Raw genomic sequence first — 18,955 nt, forward strand, 5'->3', positions numbered from 1 at the left:
GCCAGATCAGACTATGGCCATTTAAGATTCATAGGTTTTATCCATCTTGAAGAAATACTTTGCTCACATAAAGTTAATTTACACATTGACAGTTTATCCCATATCTGTTGTATCTATTTGTACATTATTTAAACAGTCTAATCACCGAAAAGTTAAGCACTGGGTGGGTTGAGCCTCTTTTGACATTCCATTAGAAGGCCTGAGGAAACAAACCTCTTGCCAGTTGCATGCCTGCTGATTCGGGAATGACTGAAATCCAAATTTTCCAGAATCAACAGGTTTCTTTCATAGTGAATTACTTCTTTCATATTAATCTTCATACCCTTTGAAAAAAGGAGATTGTATTCCTGTTAGAAATCATTCCTTAGGAAGTTAATGTTGCTATTCATAGTATGTCTAGGATCTCATGTTTATTATTTAAAAACCTGTTACAGACTTTTTGTGTTAATTACTTAAAAATCTTTTTCAAAAGAGGAGTTTCTGGGGAATTCCCTGGCGGTCCAGTGGTTTGGCGCTTTCACTGCCAGGGCCTGGGTTCGATCCCTGGTGGGGGAACTAAGATCCTACAAACCACACAGCCCCCCTGCCTCCCTCCCCCTCAAAAAAAGAGGAGTTTCTGGCTTCCCTTGTGGAGCAGTGGGTTAAGAATCCACCTGCCAATGCAGGGGACACGGGTTCGAGCCCAGTCCCGGAAGATCCCACATACCGCGGAGCAATTAAGCCCATGTGCCACAACTAGTGAGCCTGCGCTCTAGAGCTCGTGAGCCGCAACTACTGAAGCCGTGGTGCCTAGAGCCAGTGCACCGCAACAAGAGAAACCACCGCAATGAGAGTCCCGTGTGCTGCAACTAGACAAAAACCCGTGCACAGCAACAAAGCCCCAATGCAGCCAAAATTAAATAAAATAACTTAATTAAAAAAAAAAGAGGAGTTTCTGATATCAGAATTGTAGATTGCTGTTTGGTATAGAACTTACTAAATTCTGCTATTTCTTTGTTTATAAGGAAAGGCACTACTTTTTTCCTTTACCCTTTTTATCATCAATAAAGCACCTCAGCAGTGCTCTTATAGGTCCACAAGAAAATTATTACAAGCTCTGCAGTGGCCTAAGGTAATTATATGTATATGTCTGCAGATTTTTTAAAAAAATTGTTGGACTTAGTATTTACTAGATTTTTTTTTTTGGGTGGCATCTAATATATTAATACCTTTTCTGCTGATTAGGCAAAAGCCTTCACTAATAAGCATGTCTTGGACTATATAGTGACATGTATTAGTTTTTCCTCTGTATATGACAGCATTGGTAACAATCTTGTTTTTTACTGAAGTTCTTTGAATTAAAATTTTCCCTCTTATTTAAATTTAATTGAAAAATTATCTTTACTGTCTCCTCTTTAGCATTTTAATATTCTGATTTAAAAAGATGTGTGTATATGGTGTGTGTGTGTCAGTGTGTGTGTTTGAAATTTTAACTTTCATCTTGGAATACTTAGTTCTTTGAAGCAACCCATGACTCTTGCTATCCTGCCTCTTAAGGGTCTCCCTAGTTTATATTCCTAGTAATATGAACCCTGGAATCCTTGTCTGAAATATATCACTTTATTTCCAGTCTCTTTGCTTTGATTCTGACACTGGAAATTCAGACTCATTGCCCTAATGACAGAGTGTATGTTGACTTCCTGCAGTTTGCCAGAAATTAGGCAGAAAAATCTATTAATTTGAGGAAAAATGTCGGACTTTTTGTCTGTTCTCTATAGAATGGGACTCTCTTCTGATTTGATGATTAAAAAGATCAAAAGATGATCACCAGTATCACGTAGTATTATACAGATGAATATTCATTAGCATATTTAATTGGAAAGAAAACATCCTGGATTTTCTTTCCTAAAAAGATTGATGGTTTTTCTTCCTGTCCTTATATTCTTCTGATAAATGTGAAGAAAAATGAAAATGGTTTTCCAGAAGTAAGACAATGAAACTTGAGATTTAGTGTATTCATTAGTCTGGTTTAGAGGAATCTACCTTGAGGTACAGTTTGTATTGTTTTTGAAGGACTTGAGTTAGAATTCTGTTATAAATGATTAATTGTCATTATTTGAAACATTGATGTAATTTTCATATGTGGTATCTTGTTCCTGTTTTGAAAATACTGAAACTAAAGATGAACTTACGCGTAATAAAAGTGTATTGGGGAGGTGGTAGTCAATTAACTGACTCTAAGACAGAGTTTTGTAAAAGCAGCCTTTTATTTAATGAAAGTGGCCTGTCTTGTATAGTTACTATAATGCCAGTATTCCCTGTGTTTTTATTGTAATCTTGTTGAAGGTGTGAAAATTACACGGCAGTGCTCTTCTCCTCGCTCTTTTAGTCCATTTAAAAATCCACTTGTTGTCTTAGTATAATTACACTGGAGACGTTAGAAGTAGAACCAGAGTGTTTTAGATTCTTCTCTAAGGTACATTTATTTTTAAGAATGTGTGCATTTTTAGTTTTGATCCTTTACAAATATTTGTCTTAGGAGAGGCTAGTGTCATGAAAATAGCAATGGACTAAGAATGGGAAGACAGAGGTCTTTTGTACTGACATTACCAGCTGTTCCTCTGAGGAGGTAATTCTTGCTTTCCCTAAGATGCAGGGTTGTGAGGGTTAAAGATAAAGTTTGGGAAATTACTTTCAAAACTGTAAAATGCTATACAAATGATATTTATGTTGCCACATCTGAATCAAATTTGGAATTTTAAAGAACCTCCCTCTTTTATCTCTTCCTCAAAAAGTTAGAATTTACTACACACATGCACCCACGCTCTAGTTCAAATTTCATTTTTCTCTTCTAGAACTCTAAGTACTAGAGTGTGTGTGTGTGTGTGTGTGTGTGTGTGTGGTAACTTCTAAAAGTTTCATGAAGGGCATTTATGTCAAGTGTCTTAGAGGATATATGACTGGAAGCTCATATAATTGTTAAATTTCTATTAGGTATGGCATTTGCCATCCTTAGTATAGTAGTGGCTTTTCTTTTTACATTTTCTACTTATAGGCTTCTAGAATGAAAATTTCCAGTAGGCTATCATCCTGTTTCAAGTTGGCCAGTGAGGAATTTGACTGTAGGTCTGCATCATTCTTCATTATTTTTTCTGTGTATCTTATAATTCACACTTTAAGAACTTGAAACCAGTTGAAATTGTGAGACAGCAAAAATAATCTAATCCTTCTGACTGCATTTATTGTAGAGTAGGTGCAAATGGAATTAAATAGAGACAGGGTAGGTTAAAAGGTAGCTTGTACCTTGCTTAACTTTCATTATATAGTTGGAATTTAAGAACTGATTCTTATAAGAACATCAGTTGAATGCTGCATTGCGTTTTCTCCCCTACTCTAGTACGTATGTATGTTTGTTTTAAAGGGAGTAGGGAAATCATGGAATCATGGAAAGGACAGACTCTGGCAATGTAATAGTTTGAAATACATAAAAAAAGAAGAACCACATATATCTTCTAAACAGATAGGAATTAATGAAATTTTGTATCGTTATGTAGTGTATATACAGTATTAAGCTTTCATGAGATTTTGGTACTATTTTACATTATAGCACTATAAATTTACTCGGAATGGGTAAATGCTGTTTCCTAAGGAACTTCCTATCTAGAAACATTGATTTTTCTCTTTCGTTGTAAAGTTCTTATTTTATACCACTTAAATCAATCTCATACAAGTGTGTTTAGTGTAAAATGTAACAAAAGAAAGAGATGGGGTTTGTATAGGCCTTTCTATAGGCCTTTTGAATTTAAAGTGGCTTAAGTGATGATTTTGAACTGTTTCATAGCTTTCTCAAACTTATAGCTAAATACTTTAAATACCTCAGTGTATTTCTGGCCACTGCTGAGCACAGTTGGAGCGCTGTTTCTTGGCTCTTGATTGCTGCTTACTAGTGTGTTTCAATAACTACCCCAAACTGTCTTCATTTAATAAATAATTCTGCAGTTAGAAGAGTAATCTGGTTTTTGTGAAAAGTATCTTCCTTTCCCAACTATTTGATTTAGGAGCCCATGTCCTTTGAGATTTATCTATGAGACATTTTTATTTGTTTATGTTTAAGTAGGGGAGGATATGGCTGTTCAAGATCACCTCTGAAAAAGAGGTTCCAGTGCTTAAGTAGGAGGGTTTACCATACATACTTTACCATGATACCACTGATTACAGGTAGTATGTTTCTTTACCAGTTTGGTGTTTAATAGTGTATTTCCTACCCCAGGATACCTAAGGAGATAGGTCCTAAAGGAGTTACTGGACATGTTGAAAGGAGTCAGAGTCCATTTAAAAATCCACTTGCTGTCTTCGTATAATTATGTTGGTAAAGTTAGAAATAGAACCAAAGTGTTTTAGATTTCTCTCTAAGGTGTATTTATTTGTTTAAGAGGGTTGGGGTTGGGGGTCATGTGTCTGATTTGAGAATGACCTAAAGATATTTCTGGTAATGTCTTCCTCTGTTGAGAAGCATGTGTGGAATATGAAATTCAGTGTCTTTTCCATACTTGCCATTATATTTAAGATGTGTTACATGGTAAGGGGTGCATGTTAGAATATTGCTCTTTCGATGCCCACATCCTTGACTCTGCCCAGGATTTGTAGGGTATACCATACCATTGTGGCAGTAGAGCCTAACTTGGTAATAGTTTTCTTTAAAAATACCTGTGTCTAAATTGCCTAGTATTTACTTTTTCTTGATGTGTTACAAGTGATTTTTGGCAACCACATCATTTTTCTTGACCTGTAAAAAAAAAAAAAGTGGTAATGATGTTATCTGTTACACAGTACATTTTTGTACCACAGTGCTTTTTTGGATTATTTTTAAAGGGAAAATTTAAAATATGTAATTGTTAGAGAATCTCACAAGCATGTTAGTCCCTTGGGTATATGCTTGAGTCTATTAGTTAGAGGAACTTTATCAGAATAACTCTACAGTCATTATTTGCCTGTTTTCAGGACTTTTGATGATTTTTATTTACTTATTTGTCTGTTTTGGCCCCACCCCACCCCAGTTTTCAGGGCTTTTTATTTTTAAAAATATTTATTTATTTGGTTGTGGTGGGATCTTCATTGCAGCGTGTGGGATCTTTTAGATGCGGCATGCAAACTCTCAGTTGAGGAATGTGGAATCTAGTTCCCTGACCAGGGATCGAACCCTGACCCCCTGCATTGGGAGTGCAGAGCTTTAGTCACTGGACCATCAGGGAAGTCCCCAGGACTTTTAAAAAGATGGTCGCACACATTTCCTATATTATAAAACACTCTGCCCTATCCTTGATCAGAGTCCCCCTCTGGTCTCAAGACTTCGTTTTAGGATTTCTTTAGTGTTTAACTCTTAGTAATTCTTAATCTTCTCTGTCCTAAGTGGCTATGTTTGGCATATAACTGGAGAGTCTGGATGGAGGTGAGGAGGTGGGACATGTTTCTTGGTAGACTTTCAGTCTTTTTGTCCTTCCTCTGCTAGGGAGGTCATGCAGTAAGAGATTTCCTTTCAATCTTGGCAATTTCCCAGGCTGAATGGGATGTTTCTAAAGTACTTCCAGGACTTGCTGACAAAAGAGGAAGATAAGCAATGCAAATGGTAGCTAAAGCAGGGTTTTATTTAAGGCTGTAAACTAGCTTGGGTTAAAAATAAAGGTCAGGGCTTCCCTGGTGGCGCAGTGGTTGAGAGTCAGCCTGCCGATGCAGGGGACACGGGTTCGTGCCCCGGTCCGGGAAGATCCCACATGCCGCGGAGCGGCTGGGCCCGTGAGCCATGGCCTCTGAGCCTGCGTGTCCGGAGCCTGTGCTCCGCAACGGGAGAGGCCGCAGCAGTGAGAGGCCCGCATACTGCAAAAAAAAAATAATAAATAAATAAAATAAAGGTCAGAAGAAAGTGAGTCCAGTTAATGTGGTGCCTTAGATTCGGAAGCCTTCAGGTGAACGATTATTTAGCATTAACAAAATTGTTTTTTTTTGTTAAATGCTGAAAATTGAATTCACATCTGTATTGGAGATTAAAAGCATACCACCTTTAATAGCTGTCAATATTCTTAATGCCTAGTAAGAAATGAATTTATGCCAGATGAGGTACAGAACCTCATAATACTTAAATACGTGAAATAAATTAGAAGTGGACTGCCTGTCTCTCTCTCAGGCAATGATTTTTCTGATTTTGCCAGTGACAGTGCTTTGACTCTTTAAATTTTTTTTGAAAGCTATCAAAGTGGGTAGGCAATAAAATATTAGGAATTTACAGGGTGTTTCTTTTTTTAAAAAATAAAGTGCTATAAGGACTTACCTCAGGCATTTCTCAAGTATTGCTAAAGAGTAAAATTACTATCTTGCTAGAAATTTGGAACTTTTTACTATTAGTCTAGGTTTACAGTTGTCTTTTACTGGTATAAGTGCACTGTTTTGTTTCTTTCTGTACCTTGGCTAGGTTAATCCTTCCCTAGCTTAAAGTTCCAGCTCTCATGCCTGATTAATTCAGACACTGACAGTCTTTGGTTTCATTGGAGATCATCCAGTGCTACATTTTTGCTTTTCCATTGAGAATGGCTACAAAAGATGGCAGGCAATATAAGACATGAAATATTGAATTATTAAAAATAAATCAATGTTCTTTTACTTACTTTTATACCTTTACTGTAAAGAAACATACTCTTTCCTTTATGTCAGATTTATTGAGTTTTAGTTTATATGCTGTAGAGTTCTTTGAGTTTTGAGGAATGCAGATAGTATTGTAACCATGAGCACCACAATCAAGCTGTAAATAGTTCCATCATATCTTCGCTTCCCCCACCCCACGTTTCCTTGCTCCCTTTTGTAGTCAACTTCTCCCAGCCCTAGGTAACCACTGGTCTTTTTTCCCCTATAATTTTGTCTTTTCAAGAATGTCATAAATAAGGTTTTAAAAAATTGCTGTAAAATACACATAAAATTTACCATTTTACAATTCGGTGATATTACGTACATTCATAACGTGTGCAACTGTGACCACAATCTAGTTCCAGAACTTTTTATCACCCCAAGTGGAAACCCAATATCAATTAAGCGGTCACTCCCCATTTCCCCCTTTTCCCAGCACCTGGCAACCACAAATCTGTTTTCTCTGTGGATTTGCCTATTCTGGATATTTCATATAAATGGAATCATGTAATATGTAACCTTTTGTGTCAGACCTCTTTGACTTAGTGTAACATTTTCAAGGGTCATCCATGTTATAGTAGGTACGGCTGCATAATCATCTGTTGTATACCACATTTTGTTTATCCATTCATCCTTTGATGGGCATTTGAGTTTCTGTCTTTTGGCTATTGTGAATAGTATTGTGGTGAACATACACCTATAAGTTTTTGTTTGAACATTTGTTTTCAGTTCTTTTGGGCATATACCTGGGAGTGGATTTGCTGGATCATGTGGTAATTCTATGTTTAACTTTTTGAGGAACTGCCAAACTGTTTTCTGAAGTCCTTTGTACCATTTTACATTCTTATCAGTGATGTACAAGGGTTCCAATTTCTCCACCTCTCACAACATTTTCCATTAAAAATTTTTTTTTGGCTATTCTAGTGGGTGTGGTTTCTGTTTGTGGTTTTGACTTGCATTTTCCTATTCACTAATGAAGTTGAGCAACTTTTCATGTGTTAATTGGCCATTTGTATGTCTTCAGAGAGATTTATCAGTTCAGGTCTTTTGCCCATTTTTAAATCGGATTGTTTGTCTTTTTGTTGAGTTATAGGAGTTCTTTGTATATTTTGGATACTACACTCTTCTCTTATGAGATATATGATTTGCAAGTATTTTCTCTGGTTTTATGAGTGGTCTTTTCACTTGATAGTGTCCTTTGCACAAAAATAAATAAGACTTTTAAAATGCGTATTAAGTAGAATTTAAAAATTTAGAATCATTTAAATATATTACTGAAGCCATCCCTTTCTATTACTGGCTTCTTTTTTGTGTTCAGAGAAGTTATTCTTTTTTTTTTTTTTTTTTTGCTGTACGCGGGCCTCTCACTGCTGTGGCCTCTCCCGTCGCGGAGCACAGGCTCCGGACACACAGGCCCCGCGGCCATGGCTCGCGGGCCCAGCCGCTCCGCGGCATGTGGGATCCTCCGGGACCGGGGCACGAACCCGTGTCCCCTGCATCGGCAGGCGGACTCTCAACCACTGCGCCACCAGGGAGGCCCCCAGAGAAGTTATTCTTAAGATCATATGCATAGACCATATTTTAGTTATATGAAGTTTTACCTTAGAAGACAAAATTTTTACTTAAATAATCACAATGGATTTTGATCCAAGGTCATCTTCTAGTCAGTTCCCCAACCCCCTCCATGCAGCAACCACTATACTGTTTTCCTTTTGCTATGAAAGGTGTGTGGTATTAGAGAATACAGTACCTCTGCCTTCAATACTAGCATCTTTTCAAACTAGTGGGCAAATTGAAGCTAGTATATAACTACTAAAGTGCAAGCTAGTGTGGTTCTCTCTTTGAGTGCTGTAAGAGTTTGAAGAAGGGGCTGAATGATGGGATTTTTATTTTTATTTTTTTCTGAAAGAACAGAGCATTTTATACTCCTAATTGGAACTTATACTAACAGTTCTTTCTTTTTCTAGATTGTAAATCCTTAGAGGGTTGGAACTGTCTTACTTAGTTCGCCTTTTGGAGTCATTACTCCTAGTTACTGCTCTTGTTGTAGAAGATAACCAAGAAAATATTGTTGATTAGGGAGTATGGGTTCTAGGTTGAATGTTGAAGAAAAATTAGTGTTGGGTTAGGTTAGGGGACTGCATTCCAGTGTCAAGAGAAAGGCCTCGGTTGTGAGAATAGGCAGTCATTTACTCAACAACTAATTTGTGTGCCATCAAGGCAATGAGGGGTACAATGATAAGCAACACTGACAGGCTCTTGCCCTTTTGGAATTTACAGTCTCCTGGCAGAACACAGTTAAACAAGCTTCTCAAATGGTGTAAGAGCTAAGGGAACTATTAGGTTCTCTGGAAGCACTTATATAGCAGGGACTCCTAGTCACCCTCAGGGGAATCAGAAACGTTGCGAAGGAAAGCTGAAGCTTGAAGGACATTGAAAAATGAGCTAGGGTCCACGAGTGCTGAGGACAAGGCTGTTCCAGGCAGACGAGCTGAGCAAGGTGACTGAAAGGTTGGGATGGATGGGGCATAGAATGTAAAAGGATTACAAGAGTGTGGAGAGTTAGCTGAAAAGGGAAGTAAGGTACATAAGATGATAAAGGGCAGTGGGAGGACAGCAGATTTGTGTTTTATAAGAATTATTTTTGTTGCATGTGGAGGAGAAGTGGGAGAGAAGTGAGAATTGGAGGTGGGAAACATACTGTGTCTGACTGGCCAAATAGTGCCATTTATTGGAAAATACCTGATGATGGTGCCATTTATTAAAATGGGGGTTCCAGGAAGAAAGGAGCCAGTTGTGTTTGAGGCATTAGAACATTAAGATTGTTTTTTTAAACAGTCGGCTATATAGGTCTGGACCTCAGAGTGGACATCTATGATGGAGGCCTGGATTTGGGAGTCGATGTCATATAGGTGATAAGTACTGCCATCGGCATGGATTGCGGGAGAGAGTACAAAGTGAGATGCATAGAGGGCCTGTGGTCAAGCTTTGAGAAACTCCAAGATTTAGTGATTTGGTAGAGGAGGCTGAGCAAGCCTTCAAAGTTTCCTGAAAAAGCAGAACCAGAGAGGCAGCAAGAAATACAGACTATAACATACTATAAGCCAAAGGAAGGGAAGAATCTGGTTGCTTTGAATTCTCAGGATCTGAGCCTAAGTTATTGTAAGGATTTTAAAAAGAAGTTTTCATTCAGCCCACCTCATTCCTCTGTAAGGCACCTTTGTGTAGGCCACAGCCTGCTCAATCCTGCTCAGCAGCCCCGTGAAAACCTGCTATGAGAGGATGAGTAAGAAGCAGCCTGGGATATATCTTGCTTTTATCAACCTGAAGGTCTTAGTTGGTTTTGCCAAAAGTGATAGGGCAAAAGTTGGATTGGTGTAGCTGGAGGAGCTAGTGGAGGTAAAGAAATGATACGGCGAGTAGAGACAATTCTTAGTTTGACTGCAAAGAGCAAAGGCAGATTGTTTGGTTGGAGGGACGTGGAATTGATGGAGTTTTTCTGTTTTTTTTTTTTTTTTTTTTCTTTTTGCGGTATGCGGGCCTCTCACTGTTGTGGCCTCTCCCGCTGTGGAGCACAGGCTCCGGATGCGCAGGCCCAGCGGCCATGGCTCACGGGCCCAGCCGCTCCGCGGCATATGGGATCCTCCCAGACCGGGGCACGAACCCGTATCCCCTGCATCGGCAGGCGGACTCTCAACCACTGCGCCACCAGGGAGGCCCGAGTTTTTGGTTTTTGGGGTTTTTTTTTTTTTTTTTTTTTTGCAGTACGCGGGCCTCTCACTGTTGTGGCCTCTCCCGTTGCGGAGCACAAGCTCTGGACGCACAGCCTCAGCAGCCATGGCTCACGGGCCCAGCCGCTCCGTGGCATGTGGGATCTTCCCAGACCCGGGCACGAACCTGCGTCCCCTGCATCAGCAGGCGGACTCTCAACCACTGCACCACCAGGGAAGCCCTGGGTGTTTTTTTATTTTTTAATTTTTAAAAATATTTTTATTTTTTTTCGATACGCGGGCCTCTCACTGTTGTGGCCTCTCCCGCTGCGGAGCACAGGCTCCGGACGCACAGGCCCAGCGGCCATGGCTCACGGGCCCAGCCGCTCCGCGGCATGTGGGATCTTCCTGGACCAGGGCTCGAACCCGTGTCCCCTGCATTGGCAGGCAGATTCTTAACCACTGTGCCACGGGGGAAGCCCAAGGACACTCTTATTAGGCATTATATTCCAAGTTTAGAGATTACCTTCCAGAAGCCAAGGGTTAAGGCCAGATCTCTCTTGGGCAAGGTAAAATTCTTTACAGTTTTACAACAATCGTTAAATATATTTTTATATTTTGAGGCTGCAGAAACTAATTAGTTGATGTTTGATTGATGATTAAAAGTTGATAATAAAGAACCCATAAATTGTATGGGTTTGGTATTGTAGACACTTAATACTTAAGTAGCTAAGGAAGTTTCACTAAGAAATATTAACTGTTAATATTTATAGTAAAATTGAGGTAAACTTATAATTTTGGCATGATGGTTCAATTCTGTTATATTAAATTTGAACTTACTGTTTTCTCCTGTGGAAACAGTTTCATATAATGAAGTCCCTGAGCCTCCCAAGTGAATTTTTTAGCCATAGACTCATATTTTAGAGCAATGTCTCTAATGTGAAAGTACACAAGCCTCAGAGTTATGCATAGTTTCACCTTTTCTCTTATACTTTTTTGAAAGTATGTCTGAATCCAGGTGAGTAAGAGATATCACAGAGATAACCTTGAATTTATTTTTGTATGAAAAACTCACAGCATATCCTACAACTGCTTTGTGACAGTGATGCTATCCATCTTTGAGTACCATTGCTTTAGAGAGTAAATGCATTCCCACCTCATTGGCTTTAGTGCAAATATCATTTCCTAGTTGATATCCATTACAAATTAGATCTCACCATGAGAACCGAAGTCCCTTAATAAGCCTAGTTAAAAACAACTTGAAGCAATATGATGCTTATTCCGGTGGCACCACTAGGTGTGGTGTTTGCATCAAGTCATTTCGGGGTGCTTTATGGAAATGTTTTCTACTAGGGAATTCCCTGACTTCACATTTCCAGGCTGACTTTTCCCCCTCAAGAACTGGACCATAAGACCACATTTAGCCAGGAGATACTTAACTATCCCCTAACACGTGGTAGGTTGTTGATATGAGGTCGGAGGGCTTGGGTCATTGAAAATGAATAACCTCTCAGATTTATTACATTTTCTGTATATTGAGAATAGGTGACTAAAATGAGCGGTAACTATATTTGCATGTGATTTGTATGTTATAGTTAACATTTAAATTCTTTTGTACTAAAAATTTTTTTGTTGCCACCTTAAGCCTCTATTCTCTAAGGCACAGAGTGGCATGTGCCATCTCAGTTTTTGCTTCAACATATGAACCCTAGAGGGCCATAGTGCAATTAAAAGCACCTAACCCATAAATGATATTTGCTTCATGTTTGAACAACAAATGTTTTAACCCACTGTCTTCACTAATATTGTAACTACTGTCTTACAGATTGACTTGATGCAAAAACATCACAAAGGCTCCATATTATACAGTATGCGATTTTTGAGGTATGAGCTTTAGAAACTTACCTCTCATGTGGCATGTACATCAGGCTTTAACTTCAGTTTAATCATTTTGGGGAATTTATGCATTTCTTTTTTTTCCCTCTCTCTTTCCATAATATTTTTAGAGTATTAAAGGGGCTGTGGAGGTATTTTTGGATTCTTGCTAGGATACTTAGTCTTAGCAGATACATTTTCTTTTTATCACTAAATTGAGACACTAATTCTGGCAGATGATAGCTTTTTCAGCCCTTATAACTAGCTTAACATTTATGCCTGCCTCTTTGAGTTCAAATCTGCATTTTCTATTTTGTGCCTTTGATTGCCTCATTTTAAGTGCTCATTTTCATTCTTAACAATTTTCTGTTTATTGGACTGGGATGATCTTGTTGGTGCTAACTGCCTGATACTGACTTTTTGAGAACTAAGCTGTCTAGATATTATAAAAATAGAGATTTCATATAAATGCTGAACTATTTTGTGCTTTTGGGTTCAGAATACCTATAACTTGAATTCTGGTTAGAAATATTTTGATCAGTTTGTATTAGAAGAACTTAGCAACCAGGGAGTTTTTAGACAGTTCTGAGACAGTAGTTCTACCCTGGTGAAGTTTTTGCTATATTTCTGAAAACCCAAATTCTGGAAAAAAAAAAAATCTTGGTGTTTATAACTAATGAGATTTAAAAACGTGTATTTCTAACAAATTGGGAGGTTGTTCCTGTTTTTTTTCAGTTTAGTTTGAAATCAGTGCTTCCTAGTTAGCAATGGATTTGTTGGTAGCAGTAGATTGCTTAATTTCTTCAGTGAAGAAGTTAAAATCAGCTATTGTATATTGAGTATAAAAACTTGTTTTGATCATATTCATATGTTTATGAACTATTTATATTTATTTGTTTAGACTGAAAACCTTGAATATATTTACTATTATGGTAATAATAACGTCAAGTGTACCTTGTAAGCTAAGTATTTCTTAAGAACTTATCTTTCTTAAGCCTCACAATAACATTACATAATAGATAGATATTATCCCCATTTTATGCAAAAGACAACTGAGGCTTGGAAATTAAGTTCCTTGTGCAGAGTCACACATACCTTTTCAGTGCTAGAGCTGGGATTTGAGCCCAGATCTTTTTTTAACCCATATTCTCTGTTGCCTTGTGTTTACTGGTATGTCACCAGAAAAAGATACAAATATTTAACTCTCAATGGTAAGAGTAGTATATGTGATCCATAAGCATAATGAAAATTAGAAATTCGGATTATTTAAATATTGATAGACTTAAGTTATCTTGATGTTTTAGAATTATTTTATTCATTCATTTACTAACAGCTTCCTTTTCTAGGTTGTGTTAGGTGCTATACATATAGACAGGTTCAAAATCTGCCAGAAAAGCTCATAAGTTCTCTTTTATTTTTCAGTTCCCTTTTAGAAATTAATGGTATGTTATGGTTTATTATAGGTGCTCATTTAGTGTGCTATTTTAGATACATGGGGGTAGATCATTATGTTAGTTTTAAAAAGTTCTCATGCTCCATTTAGTGGTAAAGGTATTTAAATGCTTGTACTTAGTATACTTAGAAAATATCCTAATACATTTTTTTTTGAAATTCCATAGATTTTATTTTTCATATGTTGGAAGTTCTGAGCTTTGTGAACAAGTGAACTCTGAATGTTTGAAGAAGATACTTCACTATGGAGGCTTAGTTATATGCATAGTATGCTAGGGTTATGGATTTTTATCAAGTTTCAGATTGAGAGCCTTTAGGAATAATTTAGATTGGTGCCACGTAGGTATCCAAGTTTAATTGAACCTATTTGTCTACATTCTATATTAACAGTGGTTGCAGTAGGTCAGATCAGGGTGTCTGAGCCTATGCACCTTTTCATATTTAGTGTTCTTGGGCGGGGGCAACGAAAGGATGATAAACTCGAAATGAAATACACAGACACTTTTTTTTACACATAGGGGAGGGCCATGGGGGTTGAAGAAGAGCTCAGTTTCTGCTCTTGCCAGTGTCCTTAACTTTTCCAGATAATTATGGGTGCAGAAGGTGTTTTAGTAAGTATCATAAAAGTGATTTTTTTCCAGAAGGTTGTTCCTCTCAGAAGAAATATCAATAGCAGAGGAACTTTTTTCTTGGTATTTTTCATATGCTGCCATAGGGTAGTTAGTGTTTTCTTATTTTTTGATAACTTATGGTTGATGGAAGAATAAGGCTCATGAGAAATTATAAAGTTTAGCTCCCTATTTTACTGATGGGGACATTGAGGCATAGAGATGATCCTTAGATAAGGGTACAGATTTTATCCTGGGGCTGAGCAACTTGTTAATATCCAGGTATCTCGGATTATTCTAGGCGGTACTTGAATTTTAAAGAGATTATGGACTGCAACTTTCAGCTTTATTGGATTCCTGACACCTTGCTTTTATTTTCCTCACTTTTTATAATTTTAATAGATATTCTTTATATGAGGAATCTTCAACGAAGTCCTCAGTATTGCCATACATTAAAAAAATCTTTGCAGCTAATGTGTTCTTTCCTAATATCCTATTGAGCTTGCTTTCAAATTTCATTCTATAATTTATTTTCCCACCAAATAGTCAAGTTACAAATTTAGGTGAGAGAGAGAGAGAGAGCGAGCCACATTGCCATGAGGCAGGACTTTAAAAATAATTTGGTAACACATTGCCCCTGCCTGATATGTTGCCAGTGTTTTTTATTTTTATGACTGGGAAGATTGTAATTTTTCCACTGGTTAAAACCCTCTTCTGGGAGGAGAAGATTTAGGAAGAACTATTCCTTTTATCAAGTCATGTGAAAAGAATCCTGGGACCAGGGTGACCAACTGTCTCAGTTTGCCTGGGACTGAGGGAGTTCTTAGGACATGGAACTTTCAGTGCCAAAACCTGTTAAGTTTTGCGTTGGCCACCGTAGTCCTGGTAGTTATTCATATTTCTGTATGGGTCTTTAGATAGCAGGAGGGGCTGAAAAGCTGGTATTTCATCCATTGCTAATCCCTTCCCAGTTGAAAGACTTCTTATTACACATTGGAGTGCTTATGTATAATAGTAATGAGAAGAGAGAGGCATGTATGAAAGAAAGATTTATGATTTGGGCTATCAAAATGTTTGTTTAAAGTTGTAACCTTATACTCTTCTCTCTTTGCAGAACTGATAGTGCATCAGCCGACCCAGATAATTTAAAATATTCTTCATCCAGAGATAGGGGTGGGTCTTCCTCTTATGGACTGCAACCTTCAAATTCAGCTGTGGTGTCTCGGCAAAGGCACGATGATACCAGAATCCACGCTGACATACAGAATGACGAAAAGGGTATATATATTTCCTTGCTGCTAGAGGCATGTTTTTTGTGCGTTTGTTTTTTTTAACCTAGCTGCCTCTCCCTTTCTTCCTCTTCCCTCTCTCGCTCCCTCACCTCTCTCTTCTAATATGTTTAAAATATAAATATTACACTCAGTGCTGTTCTTGAAACTTCTTACGTTTACCCCCTTATTTAAAAAAAAATTTAAATGTACTTTTCACACACGCAATACATAAATGCAGTTTCCTTGCCCCAAAATACAATATTATCACTAAGGCTCTCCTGACTACTGTCTCTCCTCTAGACTTCTAAAAAGTTTTAAAGTGCAAAATCTGAGTTAATTTAGTTTCCGTTTCTCTTCTTATCTCCCACTGAAGATAACAAAATGAAATCAATGCATGCATCACAGGGAAAGAATAGAAGCCAAGGCTGGTTGAACTGCAGATTGGGTCAGAAGAACCTGAACTATCAGGAATTGATTGAGTGAAACAAAGAGCCCTATTGAAATAATGTGAATGTTGCTGTTTTTAGGTGGCTACAGTGTCAATGGAGGATCTGGGGAAAATACTTATGGTCGGAAGTCGTTGGGGCAAGAGCTGAGGGTTAACAATGTGACCAGCCCTGAGTTCACCAGTATTCAGCATGGCAGTCGTGCGTTAGCCATCAAAGACATGAGGAAATCACAGGGTAAGTCTGGGTAAACTGGGGAGAATCACACAAGCCTCTGCTGAGATATCTCCTAAATGCCTCTTTCTGTACCAGTGCCTTGCACCTGTGTGAGTTGATTAGCTTACTGAGTTGAGAAACATGTGCAGGTGATAATTGTTTGCATTCCTTTTCCTGTGAACTGTTCCCTACCATGAATTCCCACAAGAAGGTTTTTAATACTTTTTTTTTTTTTTTTTTTTTTTTTTTTGTGGTACACGGGCCTCTCACTGTTGTGGCCTCTCCCGTTGCGGAGCACAGGCTCCGGACGCGCAGGCTCAGCGGCCATGGCTCACGGGCCCAGCCGCTCTGCGGCATGTGGGATCTTCCTGGATCGGGGCATGAACCCGTATCCCCTGCATCGGCAGGCGGACTCTCAACCACTGCGCCACCAGGGAAGCCCCCTTTAATACTTTTTAAAGGAGAATTCTCTTAAAATAAGATTAGAAGACTGGGTAAGATTTTAAAGAAAGGATTTCCCTGATTATAGTGGATACTGAATGTATAGTGGGCTCTTACTGCAGCAAGTCCTTGAACTCTAGGGTGAGGGTAGGGGTGTACATGGACTGGGCCCTTTTCTAAAGTTAAATACACAGTTACTGCTTCTTGCTTTATAACACAAGCCTTACTCTATAGGTAAAGTGTCTCGAAAATTCATAGGATTAGAGGTAATGATCATTTTTTTTTTCTAAAAGAGAAATTTATTGTATTGGTAAAGCTGATTAAGAAATCAAGATTTCTGATTTATACACTTTGTTGGATATAATTACTCTTTGGACATTTAGTTTATGACCATTTTTTCCCCGTGAGGGCTTTGTGTGTGTGTTGTGTGTATCTTGGTGAACATCTTTGTGTTTATAGCTTTTTTTTGCATGCAGTTTAAAAAAAATTTCGATAAATTTTCTAAAGTGGAATGACTAGTCAAAGCCTATACTGTCTCATAAAAGTGTTTGAAGGGACCTCCTTCGTGGTCAAGTGGTTGGGACTCTGCACTTTCATTGCAGGGGGCACGGGTTCAATCCCTGGCCAGGGAACTAAGATCCTGCATGCCGAGTGGTGCGGCCAAAAAAAAAACAAAAAACAAAAAACCCCACCAGTATTTGAAGTCTTAGATTTAGGTATGATAGAGTTAGAAAGTGACTCTAAAGCTTATTTAGTTTAGATCCCCCTTGCAAGCTCAGAGTTACTCAGTTTGCTAGGGGCAGAATTGTAAATAGAGCCTAGATTTCCCGACTAGTAACCTAAATACATTTTTAGCAGTCATCCTTACTGAAAATACTCTATAGGCTAGGGATTTTTAAAAATCTTATTCCTTCTCTCAGACGTTGTAATTTCTTTTATTATCAACTTTCCTTTCGTTCATTAGAAATGAAACTGTCAGACCCTTTAATGTGGTTTGTGTTAATGAACATGGGTGAATTATGATAAATTGCACAGCTGAAAATTTAAAAAGAAAAATGTAGTACTTAAAGCCATCTTTATTAGTAGTGTTCAGCATTTTGAGCACTCCTGCTTGTTCTTGTCGTTGAAAAAGGGAAGAAAAGGGGGCTTCCCTGGTGGCGCAGTGGTTGAGAGTCCGCCTGCCAATGCAGGGGACATGGGTTCGTGCCCCGGTCCGGGAAGATCCCACATGCCGCGGAGCGGCTGGGCCCGTGAGCCATGGCCGCTGAGCCTGCGCGTCCGGAGCCTGTGCTCCGCAGTGGGAGAGGCCACAACAGTGAGAGGCCCGCATACCGCAAAAAAAAAAAAAAAAAGAAAAAGGGAAGAAAAGTTTTGATTTGCCACTTTCCTTGTGGCAGCATACTTGCACATGGTAGGTGGTAATTAGACATTTGTTGAACTGAATATGTGATTTCAGTTCACCAAAACTTTGTCCTAGGAAAATGATGATGATGTGAACAAGAGGCTCCCCTCCAGTGGGAGACCTAGGTGAGAAATAGAAACATGTAACCTGTTTCTGCCTGATAGAGACTTTATCCCTAACCTGTTGAAGTTTCTTACCTATGCTCTTTACCTAGATGTTGAAAACAGTTTGGGACAGATTCAAAGAGAATAATTTCTAAGCCTTTCTTTTTTCTCTGTCAGTTGGTCCTCTGGAATGAGGTGTTTGCGTATCCTTTTTGAGGGTCTGCTGTGTGCCTGCAGTCTGCTGGGGCTGGGTTTATAGTGATGAACAGAAGTGTTACAGGACCTACATTCATTGAGCTTTTATTGTCTGGTGGACTGTGATTTTTAATATACTTTAAAATATTTGGGCTATAAAGTTTCTGTGCTGACTCATACTCAATGTTTATATTCACAGAGCGTTCGATGTCTTATTCTGATGAGTCTCGACTGTCGAATCTTCTTCGGAGGATCACCCGGGAAGACGACAGAGACAGAAGACTGGCTACTGTAAGGCAGTTGAAAGAATTTATTCAGCAACCAGAAAATAAGCTGGTCAGTATAGTATGTTTGGAAATGTTGATAAGTTTCATTTTTCCATAGTTCAGTAGATAATGTTACCTAGAGTGGTTAAAGAAGGGAAAAGTTTTGCTTCCAAGGGAAAATAATAGGGATTCCTTACTCCAGATTGATTTGGCCTGTATTATGATGGTCTAGAACTTAATGCCCCTAATGTGTAATTTATTTATACAAATGTTAGATCCACATTGGTTCCTTCTGCAATAAAGTGCCTTTGACCT

At 38.4% G+C, this 18,955-nt stretch overlaps 1 protein-coding gene across 2 annotated transcripts in view; it reads left to right on the forward strand.

The window, feature by feature from the left end:
• The window catches only part of SMG1 (SMG1 nonsense mediated mRNA decay associated PI3K related kinase), a 96,287-nt gene that overhangs the window by 7,224 nt on the left and 70,108 nt on the right, over positions 1–18,955 (forward strand). The window contains exons 2-5 of one of the 2 annotated variants that reach the window (XM_060079092.1): positions 12,190–12,248; positions 15,414–15,577; positions 16,098–16,253; positions 18,574–18,710. In XM_060079092.1, the coding sequence (XP_059935075.1) occupies positions 12,199–12,248; positions 15,414–15,577; positions 16,098–16,253; positions 18,574–18,710 (507 nt within the window). In that variant the 5' untranslated portion in view covers positions 12,190–12,198. The remainder of the gene's footprint in view (positions 1–12,189; positions 12,249–15,413; positions 15,578–16,097; positions 16,254–18,573; positions 18,711–18,955) is intronic. The other variant, XM_060079091.1, reaches the window with a different exon arrangement.

Source organism: Mesoplodon densirostris, chromosome 16 (genome assembly GCF_025265405.1).
Source record: "Mesoplodon densirostris isolate mMesDen1 chromosome 16, mMesDen1 primary haplotype, whole genome shotgun sequence".
NCBI lineage: Eukaryota > Metazoa > Chordata > Mammalia > Artiodactyla > Ziphiidae > Mesoplodon > Mesoplodon densirostris.